We start from the raw sequence: 15,791 nt of genomic DNA, 5'->3' as shown, positions 1-15,791 counted from the left end.
ATAAACCCTGGAATGGTTGGAAGTTGAAACACTGTAAATGTTTATAAAGACACACATATATAAATGTATATAAAGTCATTAGCAAATAAATTTATAGACCTGTGTAGAGGTCTATAAATGAAGACATATGTATAAAATGTGCAAAATACATAAAAGCACAAAGGTTTAATTTTTGTTCAGATTCTTGGCATTAGATAAACAACCTAAGCTTCATTGGAATGATTTATAATATACGTTTCTCTTTACTTTCCCCTAGCTACATATTATATTGTTTTGAAATGAAACTTAAAATACCCCAAAGAAGTATTCACATGATCACATAAACACAGTGTTTTTATTTAACAAGCCAGTACAATACTATTTACTTGGAACTCCTACTTCTGTGCTATCCCAAAGCCTGTTCAGTAGCTCAGTACTCTACTCAGTGGTGGCTCATGAACAGTGAAAACCAAGTTCCATGTAGCAAGGTCAAGCATGAAGGGACCCCAGTGAACCACATGGGCGCAGGAGCACATAAGCATGCCAGCAAGTGTGAGATTGTAGTTTGTGTTGTGAAGATAAAAATCACCTGATGAGGTTAATGGTTGAACAGGGAAGGTCTGTCCGAAAAGATCAGGTAAGGGAATTTTCAAGGTGAGTCCTGAGAGACAAGTAATGAGAGCAGAGGAAGGGGGTTTCTGGCTGTAGAACAAAGAAATGCATGGGCCTACAGAAGAATAGTTTTGTTGTATTCCAGTGACCAAGAGCCAGCATGTCATTTTGGCACACAGATATGGAGAGTAAGATGATGACGTTAAGGAGGCAGGCAACCTCAGAGGCTGTGGAAGGTGGTTTCATTTTTATTTTACAAGCAATCTATAGCTACTCAATTGTTTGAGGCAGGAGAGTGATATAAGATGTCACTTTGGCTGCTTATTATGGGGAATCTGTTAGTTGCCAGGAAAGATGAAGAGAAAGAGGAAGACCAACTAATTGCAATGTGATAGGTGAGAGATTTTGGTGGTTTAGTATGGGACAGCAAAATTTATTTATTTTTACTTTTTAATTCCACTTCCTTCAAATGTAATTTATATTTTAGTAGTTTACTGACAAGGAAAATTTGCATATATCTATGGTATGCAACATGATGTTTTGACATATGTATATATATTGTGAAATTGCCAAATCAAACTATTTAACAATATGTGTTAGCTCATATGCTTATGATTTTTTATGGTCGGAACACTTTAAATCTACTTTGTTAGTAATTTTCAAATATAAAATACATTGTTATTAACTAATGATGCACAATGGATATCTTGAAGTTTTTCCTTCCATCTAACTGAAATTTTGTGTCTTTTGACCATGTCTTTCCAGTCCTACCACTTCCCTGCCTCTGGTGACCACTGTTTTGCTGTTTCTATAAATTCAGCTTTTTTATATTCCTTATATGAGATTATGTAGAGTTTGTCTTCCTGTGCTTGGCTTATTCCACTTAACATAATGTCCTCCCAGTTCATCCATGTTTTCACATTAAAAAAAAAACAAAACAAGATTTCTTTTTCTTTTTTAAGATGAAATAGTATTTCACTGTGTATACAGTTGACCCTCTGCATGTTCAGATTTAACCAGGTGCAGATCAGAAATATTCGAAAACATTTCATCTGCACTGACAATGCAGATATTTTTTTTGTCATTGCCTAAAACATACAGGATAACAACTATTCACATGGCATTTACACTTATTAGATAGAGGTGATTTAAAATATATGGGTGGATGCACATGGGTTATATGCAAATATGCCATTTTTATAGAAGGAACTACTGTGGGTGGTCCTGGGACCAATAATCCTCCATTAAACTGAGGGATGACTGTATGTACGACATCATCTTTATTTTTTAGTCCACAGAGAGACATTTAGGTTGATTTTCTATCTTGACTGTTGTGAATAATGCTGTAATGAACATAGGAATGCAGATAGCGCTTTAGTATGCTGATTTCATAATCTTTGGATATATATTCAGTATTGGGGTTGCTGGATTATACAGTGGTCCTATATTTATTTACTTATTTAAATTTTATTTTGATGGTGCTGGGGATTGAACCCAGGGCTTCACATATGCTAAGCATATACTCTACCACTGAACATTACCCCCAGCCCGATTTTTATTTTTGGAGGTGCCTTTACAGTATTTTCCATAATGACTGTACCGATTTTATTCCACTCAACAGTATGCAAGTTTCCCTTTTTCCACATTCTGGCTAATACATGTTATTTTTCATCTCTCTTTTTTTTTTTAATAAAAGTCATTCTAACAGGAAGGAGGTAATACCTCATTGTGTTTTAATTTGTATTTCCAATGTTTAGTGATGTTGAACATTTTTTTATATTATATATGTTGTCTTATACTTGTCTTTATACTGTCTTTCTTCAGAGAATTGTCTGTTTGAGTTCTTTGCCCAGTGTTTATTTTGTTATTTGTTTTCTATTGAATTGTTTCACTTCTTCATATATTTTGGATATAATCCATTATCTGATACATGTTTTTATAAATATATTCTCCCATTCCCTTCATTGTCTTTTTACTCTGTTGTCCCCTTTGCTGTGCAGAAGCGTTTTAGTATGATGTAATCTCTTGTCTATTTTTGCATTTGTTGACTCTGATTTGGGTCATATTCAGAAAATCTTATAAAAATCAAGTTTTTATAAGTAAGTTTTTAATTTTGCTATTTCAGAGATGAAAAGTCTGGATTGTTGAAATAGAACTCAAAATCCCGTTACTATTCCCAATAATGACTGCTATAAAATGACAACAGGGACCTCAGAATATATGGGATCTCATGTTTTCTGTGTAGAGTTTAGAAAAGCCTATTTTGGTTTTTTCACATGTAAGAGTGACTAGAAGATGTATTGCGTTATTTTGAGCTTTAATTTTGTGGGCTTCCAATGTAAAATATTTAAATGAAAGATACATTGAAATATGTAATTTAGATTTAACGCAAAATAGTTATTTCCCTTTTAGAGTGCAAAGAAGATTGTCAGAGCTTTTATTAGAGGATAATACATTTTTTAAAAATCTCTAGTTCATTATGTTTGGTTGCAATGTGTATTTTGCTGATGATCTATGATTCTCTTCCCTTTCTCTTTAAATGTTCATTATTCCCAGCATTCGGTGTTTGGCTCTCCTCTCTTCTGTTGTTCTTTAGCTCTTCACTGCTCAGATGGTTTTAACTATCATCTGTACACTAATGACTCCTGGTTCCTTAGCTCTCTACTTCACTTTTCCCTGACCTGCACATACTGACTTCTGTCCTCTGTATTCTCCACACCTCACAGCACAAGTCACAGGAAAGCTGAAGCACTTAAAACCATACACTGAATCCCCCTCCCTTCTCGGCTTGTTCTTCTTTCCATATTCCCTAATCCCATTAGTAACTTTTCCAACCACAGATCTTAACCACTTATCTTCCAGCTCCTCTTTCCCCTTGACATGTCCCCTTTCTGTTTGCTGAGGTTTGTCACTGCTACATTCCTAACACTGCCTTTATCATCTCCTGTATGAATCACACCATGTTTGGGTTATTAGTCCCAGCCTCCATCTCACCTTGTACCCTGAAGCCATCCTGCCTGGCAGTTGTTGTACAACTGAGTCTGCTCTGCCCAGTGCTATAACCTCCATTGTGTGTAAATTAAATCATTCTTGCAAATGGTTAAAGTCAGAGGGATAGAAATCCAGGCTGGTGGGCATGCCGGGAAGTAAGACACAGTGAGCCAATCACGGTGCTCAGAGTGTCCTTGGTGAGCTCCACATGTGTGATGTCAGTGGTTGTCATGGTGACCAGGGAAGAGTTGATGGCCAGCGGGGTGAAGACTCAGCTCCTCCACTAGCCACATGCCTGCTGGCCCTTAAGGTCAGGGCGAGGAGCCTTCTGTGCTAGAGCCACTGTGCTGTCTCTAGTCCCTTGATCTTAGCTGTCATTCACATGCCAACTCCCAGATCTTTGCTTTGCTGACACCTCCTGTCTTGTTTCCTCCTACACAACAAAAAGCTCCACTCAGTATTCTGAAATCAAGCTTGATAATCTCCTTCCATCTGAAAACTAAATGCAGCCAGACATACTGGTCACTTTTGTGCCTTATCATACTCACTTAACCATCCATTAAACCTTCATCTTTATCCTTTCACATCTGGTATGCTGTGTATCAAGACCTGTTTAGTCTCCCTCTGAAATCTCTGTCCTCCTTTTCCTTTCCACCAGGCCTTCGAACTCCTCCCCACCTCTCTTCAAATACCTTTCATTATCATGGACATGCTTTTGTCACTTGCTTTTGAATTTTTCGATATCTTTTATGGAATTCACTTACATTTGTTGGGCACAACGTATATTTAATCATATGCACACAGAATTTCTCATTTAACACATTCTAAAGCTGGTTGCTAAATTCTTTTCATCTTCCTCAGTCCTCTCTCACTACAGGTGCCCATTATTTCACCCCTGTTGGAATGATTGCCTATTATTATTCTTCATTCAGCATGTGTTTGCTCCTGCTGTTCTCTCTCCTTGTTACTGAGATTTTAGAATATACATGAATCACCTAGGGACCTTGTTAGAATGGAGATTCTGATTCAGTAGGTCCTGCGGGGAAGCCTTAAATTCCTCACTTGTAAACAGATTTTCTAGTAAAGCAGAGGCTACTGGTCAGAAGATCACACTTGGAGGGAAAAGGATAAATAATGGAATTCCTCCCTCTTCTCTAATTACTTCCTACCCCTGCCTGGAGGCAAGCACAGAGGACCTCCTTTCCGTACTTCCTTCCTCAGCAGTCATTTCCTCTTGTGTGTTTGTTAGTACCTTTCACTTAGCTATAAGGGGAAGCTATCTGAAGAATTTCCTCGCTGGGATGTGAGCAGCTTTGCTTCACTCTTCCTTGACCTCCACAAGCCTATTTCTGATCTCCATGTTCTCCACACCCCAGAGCACAAGTCTCATGAAACCTGATGTACTTATAACCATACAATGAATCCCTTTCCCTGCTTAGCATGCTCTTCTTTCCATTGTCCCTAATTTCAAAACAAAACAAAGCAAAATCTATAGAATTATAGTTCCTCAAATGTTGGGACTCAGTAATCTCAAAAGAAAAAAGGAAGAAAAAGAAAACCTAAAGCTCCCTTGAAGGGTAATTAATCCACAGGGCAGCTTCATGGGTTCTGACAGAACCTCCACAGAGGAGTCTTTGGGGCTCTGAAAATTATTAATTCTAGTGGTAGAGAGCCAACCAATGCCAGCTGTCTGTCTCCAGCACAGTGCCAATAACCTTAAAAGCTTGCTGAAAGAAAGAGGCAGAATCTGTTAGTGTACTAGTTAAGAATGTATTCTTTAATCTGAATGTTTAATTATGCCTTATTTGTTGATTTGCCTGAATTTACAGCAAGTTTAACATTTTGACAAAGCCACAGCTTCTAATCAAGTAGGCATTGAATACAGCCCTGCCTACCTGTTCCTATACCACCATTGACAGATTTTGGTAACTAAGTGATGTCTTAGTGTATATATCTAATTGAAGATTCTTGCCCTGCAAAGAAATCAGTGTCCCATTATAATAGGCCAAGAAATGAGCAAGGTAAATAATCTTATTGAAACAGAAGGAAAAGACTCTGAAGGAGCTCTCAGCTATTAGTATTTAAAGAATTATGAACAAATAGGAAACCCCCAAACCCAAAAGATTAAAGGATAAGAATCTCACTTTCTATTTTATTAACTTTGCTCCAACTCACTGGTAAACTATTTTCTTTAGTAGTATCATTTTCCTGTTATAACCCTTACTCAAACAAGCATTTTATTTGAAAAATTTCTTACTACTCATGAGGAAAAAAAAAAAAAACAGATAATATACAGTTGGGAAAAAATTTCTAAGATTTTTTTAAATATCATGTGGCAGATGCTGTTCCATGTGCTTCATCTGTAGTAATTTATTTATACAGCTCTCTATGGGGTAAGCATTGTAATTATCCCAGTTTTAAGACTAAGGAAACAAATCGAAATCACCCTCTATCCCCTATGTCCTCCTTTATTTTTTCTATTATACTTATTATCATCTAACATTTTTAATAGTATTCTCATGGTATTCCTTGCAGGGCACATTTTTTTCTATGATATGAAAATATAAGTGCATATAACTACTTCCTTTAGACCTTGAAAAGAAATGTGATGCCTTATTTGAATAGTATGAAAATATTTGGGTTGATAAATATTGTGCTTGACACCTCTTGAGTTTGTTTCTCTAAACCATATAGCATCTATCTAAGCATTGTTGCTTTTGGCAGCCTGATTGGCTCTCTTCTGCTGGAATTAATAATTTTCTGAGCCCCACAGAATCCTAGCTATGGAGGTTCTATCAGAACCCTTGAAGCCGCCCTCATAGATTAATCACCCTTCAAGGTAGCTTTCAGTGAAGTATGTGGAAACAAGGAGGGGGAGATATTTTATAAAAGGGGTTTTTGCTTTGGCTTCTTTTTCTTTCTTTCTTTTAGTGTTTGCCCCTATTTTTCTTGCTTCTTAAGATTACTGAGTCGGGACAGTTGAGAAATTGTAATCTGTAGAGTTTGTTTTTTAATAAGCAATGGAAAGATCCCTTTTCCATTGTCCTTGCGAAGGGGAAATATACATGTCAAATGTAAATCTGCCTTCAAAAAACTTTATGTAGGGCCATGGTGTAACTCAGAGGTAAAGCACTTACATGGCATTCATGAACCTCTGGGTTCAACACCCACAGCACCGTGTGTGTGTGTGTGTGTGTGTGTGTGTGTGTGTGTGTCCGTCTGTACATTATTCATTTTTCGAACCTTTATTATTTTACACAGTACAATAAGACATTCTGCCCTAAACAAAGAAACAAAGACAGTTATGAGAAGTTTTCACTTTTGGGGGTGTTTCTCTAAGGAATGTGCTGAATCTTCTTAGACTGTTAATGTTACGCTAATACGTGGTTTGGTTTTCAACCTGATCTTTAGAGAGTAGTAAAATTTTCATTGCGCAGAAAAATTTTAAAATGTGTGCTGGAATGGCAACAAATAGGCATAAAATATTTCCTGACCATAAACAGCCAGTTGTTATAATGTAGCTCTAATTATTTATAAGTTAGAATGCCTTGTTCAAAACACCTCAGGTTAGATAGAAATTCACCTCAGACATTGATGTAGTTGACTCATCTTTGTTGTAGGATTAATAAAGTACATTCCATTGCAACTGTAAACATTTAGTTTGTAAATCTTAAATTCTCCAATACCATATTCAAAGTAGTTTGTATTGTAAACCGACCAGAGATTTGGAAACTAGATTATATTAAAGGTAAAATACTGCCAGAGATTATTTTTAATCACTGACTTACCTAGCTTTACCCCCTTCTTAAAAGTCCCTTTTTTTTCTCCTACTCTAGAGCTGATTTACAGTAAAGCTAATGAAGCTTAAACTTTAGGACCCCTTATTTGTCCCTACTAGGTCCAAACAGGGAACCATGGCAATTTTGTATTATTGATTTTGTATTCATCCTCTTAAAGAGGGCTCTTCTAATTACATGGCTCTGGCCTCATAAAACCACCTCTGTGTGCAACATACATCTATATCTCATTACCATCCTTTTGAAAGGCATAGCAGAGAGGACCAAAACAGTTAAACCAAAGCAAAACCAAAAAGCCTTTTGAAATCTGAAATCATAACATTAGTGGCGGGGGAGCTTTTTTTCCCCCATAGTTTCCAAGGTTATACCAGTAGCTACCAAAGTCTCTCTTGGAAGATCATCCTTTTCCTAAAACCTTACTTAATCTTCCTTCATTCTGTTGGTGGGTGAATTATCACCAGAGGCTTTCAGCCTGTGTGCAAGGCATATGAGAGCTGGTAAGATCCAAAATAGTGAAGACGTTTTCTTCTTTCACTAGCCGTGCTTTACCTGGTCTGGAGAACAAGTAATTATGCTGAGAGGGGACAGCCTAGAATTATCCGCAGATCTGTGCTTTGGAGTCACAGAACCCTTTTGCCACTCCTTTCCCCACCCCAGGCTAAACTCTAGGGTAAAGCAATTGAGGCACCTCATTTAAACCTAGATTGAATAGACCACAATAAAAATATATTTCCCCACACCCAATTCCAAAAAGATAGGATTTAATGGTTTCCATTAGGTTTTTTGCTTCATAAACTGTTTTTGCAAAAGCAGGGGCATAAATCAAGCAGAAATCTATCTCATCATGGAATAAATCACTTACCAGCTTTGAAATCTTTGGTGAAATAACTTCCCTGAGCCTTATTTTCCTTCAACTCAGAGAATCGCAGTGAGGATGAATAATATGTATGTGTGTGTGTGTGTGTGTGTGTGTGTGTGTGTGTGTATATATCTCCATGAAGTGCTTGTGCTAGGTACTCACTGCATGCAAACTTGCTTCCCCACGTGGTTCCTTGTTACATGTGACCTAGAGCCATGTCCTGAGTACAGCCTGCCCAACTGGATACTCTCACTTGATTAAAAAGTATATGATGGACAAACTGTATTTCCAGAGAATGATGAGGAACAGGAGGTGTTGCCATCTCTGGATAAACCTGGCTGGTACTCCCAAGGGAATGCTGTACACCTTTATGAACTTCTGAAGAAAATGACTGGCAAACCTGAACCCAAGGTATTTTCTAATTAGAATCCTTAACATCCACTTGCAGATAAAAAAGAATCGTAAACTAAAACCACAGTAGTAAATGCATTCCAGTTAATTATCTGTGATGGAATCATCTGCCTCTGCCAACTGCCACAGCTCTCTTTTTACCTCTTCTAATAAAATCAGCCTTTCCTTTGCTGATGTAGACCTAGTCTTTATCCAAGACAGAGAAGAGCAAGGTTTCCAAGCAGGTATCCACAGAACTAGGAAGTACATGGGATTCATATGTGGAATGCCTGAGGAATAATAATCCTGACAACAAAAAATGATTTTGTATGTCAAACAAATAAGAACTGTAGTTATGCTACAGATTAGCTAAGACCCAGTGCTTTTGACATCTGATCACATTGCTGATGTTGGACATTGGTGTATTTTCACAACAGAGTACTTTTTCTAAAAAATATATACCAGTAGCTCTGTGAGCAGAAGAGATCATGGGTCACTGAGCACTGCCCCATTGGCTACCACATTGCTGCCGCCCCCAAGGACTCCTGAGGAGTGCAGTGGGCAGAGGATCTTGACTTGGGAGGTTCTGGGTCTTATCTCTTAACCTCATTTTCCTATCTACAGGTTGAAAGGTGTGGACTAGATCTATGGGGCTTTTGCTTTATGTCTGTGGAGATTTCTGGATTTATAAGTCCAGCAACACTCTCAGGGGTTCTTCTTCAGCAGATTTGGGGTGGGTCCCAGAAACTCTTTTGAGTGGTTGTGATGTGCACCCTTCTTAATCTGTAACCCACTGTGACAAGTTGTCCCTAATACCTCACCAGCTCTTCAGTTGTAAGGGTTTAAATGTAAACACACAGGTTCACTCCTTCTTTAGGAGAATGGAATAAAATTGTTCATCTCAGCTTCTACCTTTCTTCTATCTGCAAGTGAGTTGTATAACTTCTTAACACTAACCTGACACTCTGTGAATCAAATGGGACAAGTCAGTGGCCACCTGTCAGGTTATTCCAAAGAAGTGTAAGATGCTTTGCCCCTCTTCTGCCTTCCGTGAAATGATCACCACCATCACAATCCCCATGCCTCAAACAGAATTTGCTGTCTTACAGGTTGTTTACTTTGGTGACAGCATGCATTCAGATGTTTTCCCAGCCCGTCACTATAGTAACTGGGAGACAGTCCTCATCCTAGAAGAGCTCCAAGGAGAGGATGGCTGGAAGCCTGAGGAGTCAGAGCCTCTGGAGAAGAGAGGAAAATATGAGGTGAGCATCCCTTTCACTTTTCTTAAAAGCAGAAATTTTGTTTGAAAGCTAAAGTATCTTCATACTACTTGACTTCACAGTTTTCCTGGTCTGAATGCCCTCATGCTTCTGTACTTTATTTTTAAAGCAGTTTATTAATAGGCTTGTCCTTAGCAGATCTTTCAGGCAAATTTAGTTGTATTATCTGCTTTGTGGAAAATTTGACATGTATTTAAAGACGGATGAAACAATTGTGTGGTTTTGTTTTGTTATTGTTGTTACAAACATCTTTTGACACAAAACTATAAAAGTCAGGCTGCTTTAATACCTCTATATAAGTCCAGGTCTGTTCTCTGCACAGTACACTTCCATGGAGAAGACCAGAGCAGCTCTTCAAAACAGGCAGTAAGCACTGCACCTCATGAGAGTTCAGATTCTTTCCTGCTTCCCTGTGGAGGGGACAGAATACAAACACCTTGCTGACCACTGCAGCAGGAGGGAAATAGTCCATAAAAATGGATCAAAAGAAAGCACTGTGTGAGTTCTCTATATTTTGTGATTGTTAAGAAAAGTGTAGTTTAATATTTCAAAACAAATGTCAAGCACAGAATACATATAAGATGCTCTCTTTTGACAAGTCTGATGCAAAAGGATTTAATTCTGTTTTTGATTACTGTACTCAGCCTAAGTGAACTTTGAAAAATAAAATTAAAAGTCAAATTAATCAAATCATTTCAAAACTGATCCTGGGACCAAGACATGTACATGTACTACATTCTGCAAAGATTAGCATTTTATTTCACTTTAGGTTTGAATTCAATTTCTCAGATATTTGTAGTTATTTCCATTCTATATAAGACCATCTAGAATTTGAGGATCACTTTCACCTTCCTTCATTTGTGACAGGAAGCTTAAGATAAGGACAGGGAACATCTCAAATGGAATTTTACAGATTTATGCACAACACTTGTTCTAAAATCGTGGTACATCAGATGATTATCTATTCCACTCTTTTTAGACCAAATTAAAAAAAGCAAAAATGGTACATTTTAATGATTAAAGTAAGCCCAGCTAAAGAAAATAAGGAATAATTTATTTTAGTTTAAAAATTAAAAACAATAAGTCAAATCTGGTCAACATTATAATTACTTGAATAGTATTAACTCCATATAACTAGCCTCCTATGTTAACGGAAGAGGAGCTCTCTTCTTCAACTTCCTTCATTACTGTTCTTATTTATTTCTTCGTTTTAACTAAAAATAAGTAAGGGGGTTGAACCCAAAGGTGATTAACCACTGAGTTACATCCCTACCCTTTTAATTTTTTTTTTTTTTTTTTTTTTTTTTTTTTTTTTTTTTTTGAGACAGAATGGTGCTAAATTGCTTAAATTGCTTAGGGCTTTGCTAAGTTGTGATCCTCCTACCTCAGCCTCCCAAGTTGCTGGGATTGCAGTTGTGCACCACTGTCTGGTAAAATTAATGAGGAAAATATTTAACAAGCAAGAGAAAGAAGGGATCATCATGTAATTGGAGAAATTAAAGAAAAGAAAAAGCCATACTTAATGGAGACGCATGCCCTTTAAGTTTCTTTAAAGATACCATTTATCAGTTATACTGTATAACAGAGAACTGGCCAATACCACAAGGAAAGAAAAAGAAACATGGAGTAAGATTAAAATCATCAGTATTTTAGGGTTCTGTGATCCTGAGCATAGAAAAAATCAACAAACTATTAAAATTAATGAGTGAGTTCTGTCAGAATGCTAGATCCAAATTGGCATTCAAAAATTAATAGCTGTACTCTTCACCCACAGGAATCACTTACAAAATGTAGTAAGAAACAGATCAATTACAAAAGCAACAAAAAATAAATCACTATCTAGGAATTAACCTACTAAATACATAAGACCTTAAATGGTGTAAATGTTAAGCCTCTATTAAAAGTTTTGATTACAGACCTAAATAAATGGAAAGATATGTTCAGAAAAGCATGATGTAAGATTTTATAGCTACCTGTTTTCCTCACATTTATTTATAAAATTAATGTAATGTTATACAAAGTCCCAGGAGGAATTTAAATGGATCTTCACAAACTAATTTTGCAGTTAGAAGACTTAATACCCATAAATGAATGTTCATAGCTGCTCAATTCACAATAGCCAGATTGTGGAACCAACCTAGATGCCCTTCAATTGATGAATAGATAAAGAAACTGTGGTATATGTATACAATGGAATATTACTCAGCCATAAAGAATGATAAAATTATGGCATTTGCAGGCAAATGGATGAAATTGGAGAATATCATACTAAGTGAGATAAGCCAATCTCAAAAAAGTGAAGGAAGAATGATTGCGCTGATAAGTGGATGATACACATAATGGGGGGTGGGAGGGGTTAGTGTTAGGGTTAGAGTTAGGGTTGCGGGGGGGCAAGAATGGAGGAAGGAAGGACTGTGTAGAGGGAAAAGAGGGGTGGGAGGGGTGGGAGGAAGGGAAAAAATAACAGAATGAATCAAATAACATTACCCTATGTAAATTTATGATTACACAAATGGTATGCCTTGACTCCATGTACAGAGAAACAACATGTATCCCATTTGTTTACAATAAAAAAAAAAAAGACCCATAAATGACTCAGACAACTTTGTAAAAAAAAAAAAAAAAAAGAATTTCACTCCCTCAGATGCTAACCATACTAGAAAACCAGAGTGTTTGGTATTTTTTGTTTTGTTTTGTTTTGTTTTAAATCTAGTACTGGTGGAGGAAAGCAGCTCAGGAAGCAGAGAGAGAGCTCGGCCTACCGAGAACAAAATTTAAAAACATAGGCACACCCCCAGTGACCACCTCCTCCTTTCATACCCTACCAGCCTCTAGAGTTACTACCAAGTTAATGCACTGATTAGGTTAAACCTCTTACAACCCAATCATTTCATCTCTAAACTTTCCTGCATTGTCACATACATGACCCTTTTGGGGGGAAACTCATATTGAAACCATAATAGGAAAGCATCCCTATCCAAAATATGGAAATGCTCCAAAAATATGAAACTTTGAATGCCAATGTAACACTCAAAAATTTTTGAATTTTCAGATGTGGGATGCTTAAGTAGTAAAGTCTATGATAATATTTCAAAACTGGAAATGCTTCTGATCCCATGCATTTCAGATAAGGAATATGTAACCTGTATATCAAAATTTCAGTAAATAGAGAAAAAGAACCAGACACAGGCTCATATAAAAATGAGTATGACAGAACATTATCCATCATCAGAAAAGGATGAACAATTCAGTAAATAGCATTAAATAAATAGTCTCATTATATGGAGAAAAATAAGATGATCCCTTTTTATATCCTATATATAAAAATAAATTCTGAAGGAATTATAGACCTGAACATAAGAAATATATCTATAAAATTAATGGAAGATAATTTTGAAAGTATTTTTTACATCCTTGTGGGAAATGATTTTTTCAAGTTTGTTCACAATACCTAGGATACTTTTAACCTTTGGGCCTAATTCAGGGAAAAGAGCCTTGTAATATCTGTTTACATCGAACCTTACAAAATTGCTATTTTTATATGTCAAAACAGGTTAACATCTACACCTTAATATGATTCAACCTAATAAAACTAATAATGGGTTGATAATCTCACATGTAAGAAATCAGATACTTAATATGAAATAGGACCAAAGGCAGACATTTGACTGAGAGAGTGAGTTTGTATATAAAAGGAGACAGACACCCTCACTAGTAATACCTAATGAACAATTGAAACAATGGTGAGATACCAATGTAAAGCTATCAGATAGATAAAACTGAGTTTCTATTTTCACATTGATTTACTACTACAATAAAATAATCTGAGACATTTCTGTGAGCTAATTTAGAAAAACATAATATAGGCCAATATTGTTCTCTGAAGTTTCACTCCATTACATTTGATGACTCTGTACTAAAATCAAAATAATTTTTATTTATTTTGGTGAATAACTTTTTGGCTTTTCAGTTAGAAATGAATGCTGTTTTATTTAGAATTCCTGGAGGAAAATATCACCCTTTGGAAATTGCTAAATGAAAATTATATCCATGATTAAGGACTATGGTTAGCTTTAGGGAAAAAAAGACATATTTCTCACTTAGTACTGCCAGTACTTTATTTTAAAAAGATAGCAATTTGAAACTTTTCATTCATTTATTGGCTTCACGTTCCAGGTACATTGAAAGCAATAAATAATAATCCTGTCCTCATTCCCTTCTTAAAAAAATCAATACCAAATAAAATACCCAAAATGTTTTAACTACCCTTTAGATACAACAGTAATTGAATTAGAGATTTATTTTAATTGTAGAGAAAATATTCTTTCTAGATTGCTCAGTTTGGGGTAGTTTTAATACTATAATTAATTGACCATTTTAAAAGACCATTCCAGTTGAAATAAAGGATACTTCATTTCAAAATGTAATGAGCGCCCAAAGCCTTTTTATAGATTCCTATAGGACTTTTCTCTGAATTTACTTAGAAACAAGATTATGTGATTAATTTAGCACAGTTTTCCTTTCTAATCACATTTATTATTTCATTCTCTTCTTTCAGGGACCAAAGAAAAAACTTCTAAATACTTTATCTAAAAAATGGGGCTCCTTTTTTATTGATTCAATATCAGGACGGGAAAATACAGAGAATTCCTTGGTGTACACGTGGTCTTCTAAGAGAATCAGTACTTACAGCACTATTGCAATTCCAAGTATTGAAGCAATTGCAGGTAGGTGGGGAATACCTTTAGAAACAGGTAAGCTTCACCTGTTACTGGATAGTGATGACTTTAACTCCTAGAATCCTTATCTTTAAAAGAAGGAAATCTTCCCACAATGTTGACTTATTTTTCTTGGGAATTATCTTCTAACTATGGAAACCTGAGTAATTAGGACCAGCCCTCTGCTTCAGCCAACTACATAAAAACTGGACATTTTTTTTTTTTTTTTAAGTTGGCTAGGGGGAATAGATTAAAGGTAGAAATTTCTAGGACAGGACATTTAGGAGGCCTAGGAGAGGCGGGCCTGGTGAACTCCCTCAATCTCTGTTGAAACCCTGATAGGTTTTATCGGATGAATACAGAAGTAGTTTATATTTTCAAAGGGACTAAAAGCTCAGCTTCAAATCAGCCGACTATCAAAATGCCAGCTTGTTAATGCCCCTAATCACTTACAAATGTAGATTCTCTTTTGCAAAAGATAATATTATTCTAGGACTCAAATTTTTATTTCTACAGACAATTTATATAATGTTCAGCACTTAATGAAAAACAGCCAGGCACACAAAGATAGAGGACCACAGTAACGGAAATGACCATGTGTACCTCAGTCAACTACAGAAAAGGTTGAAAAATTTACTAGAAATGTAAAAACTATAAAAAGATTGAAAATTCTAGAATTTAAATATTAATATAAAAATGAAGGACTTATTGGGTGAACTTATCAGCAGATTAGACACAGTTGAAAGTGAATTAGTGTACCATAAAATAGGTCAAAAGAAAATATGCAGAATGAAGCACTAAGAGAAAAACATGGAAGACAGAAGAGAGGTTAAAAGAGGCAGGAAAGAAACAGTAAGAAGGAATAAAGATTTCTGTGATTGGAGTCCCATTATATTAATATGGAAAATGTATCCATTTAGGAAAAAATCCATTATTAACTTCTCAGTTCTCAGAAAAATGTGCAGTAACTGAAAGTCTGAGGTATTCACCAGAGCCCCCTCCTCTTTCATGTCAGAACTTAATCTCTCCATTTTTACAAGCAACTGCTCACAAACCCACTAGAGGTGTATGTGCTTTGTAGATTCTTTGTAAATTTCCTTCAGAATTTGGCAAAGGGTTTGAGAAAACCAGTGGAGTGCAGTTCTCTGCCCGCTCCTTTACACTG

At 36.1% G+C, this 15,791-nt stretch overlaps 1 protein-coding gene across 3 annotated transcripts in view; it reads left to right on the top strand.

Moving 5' to 3' along the window:
* Positions 1 to 15,791, top strand: part of NT5DC1 (5'-nucleotidase domain containing 1) — a 128,287-nt gene that overhangs the window by 106,694 nt on the left and 5,802 nt on the right. For 2 of the 3 annotated variants that reach the window (XM_079146288.1, XM_079146289.1), the window contains exons 9-11: positions 8,531 to 8,649; positions 9,738 to 9,890; positions 14,467 to 14,635. In XM_079146288.1, the coding sequence (XP_079002414.1) occupies positions 8,531 to 8,649; positions 9,738 to 9,890; positions 14,467 to 14,635 (441 nt within the window). Of the gene's footprint in view, positions 1 to 8,530; positions 8,650 to 9,737; positions 9,891 to 10,230; positions 10,407 to 14,466; positions 14,636 to 15,791 lie in introns of those variants that run through there. The other variant, XR_013764908.1, reaches the window with a different exon arrangement.

Source organism: Sciurus vulgaris (assembly GCF_902686455.1).
Source record: "Sciurus vulgaris genome assembly, chromosome: 7".
NCBI lineage: Eukaryota > Metazoa > Chordata > Mammalia > Rodentia > Sciuridae > Sciurus > Sciurus vulgaris.
This window is presented reverse-complemented; position numbering and strand designations above follow the sequence as displayed.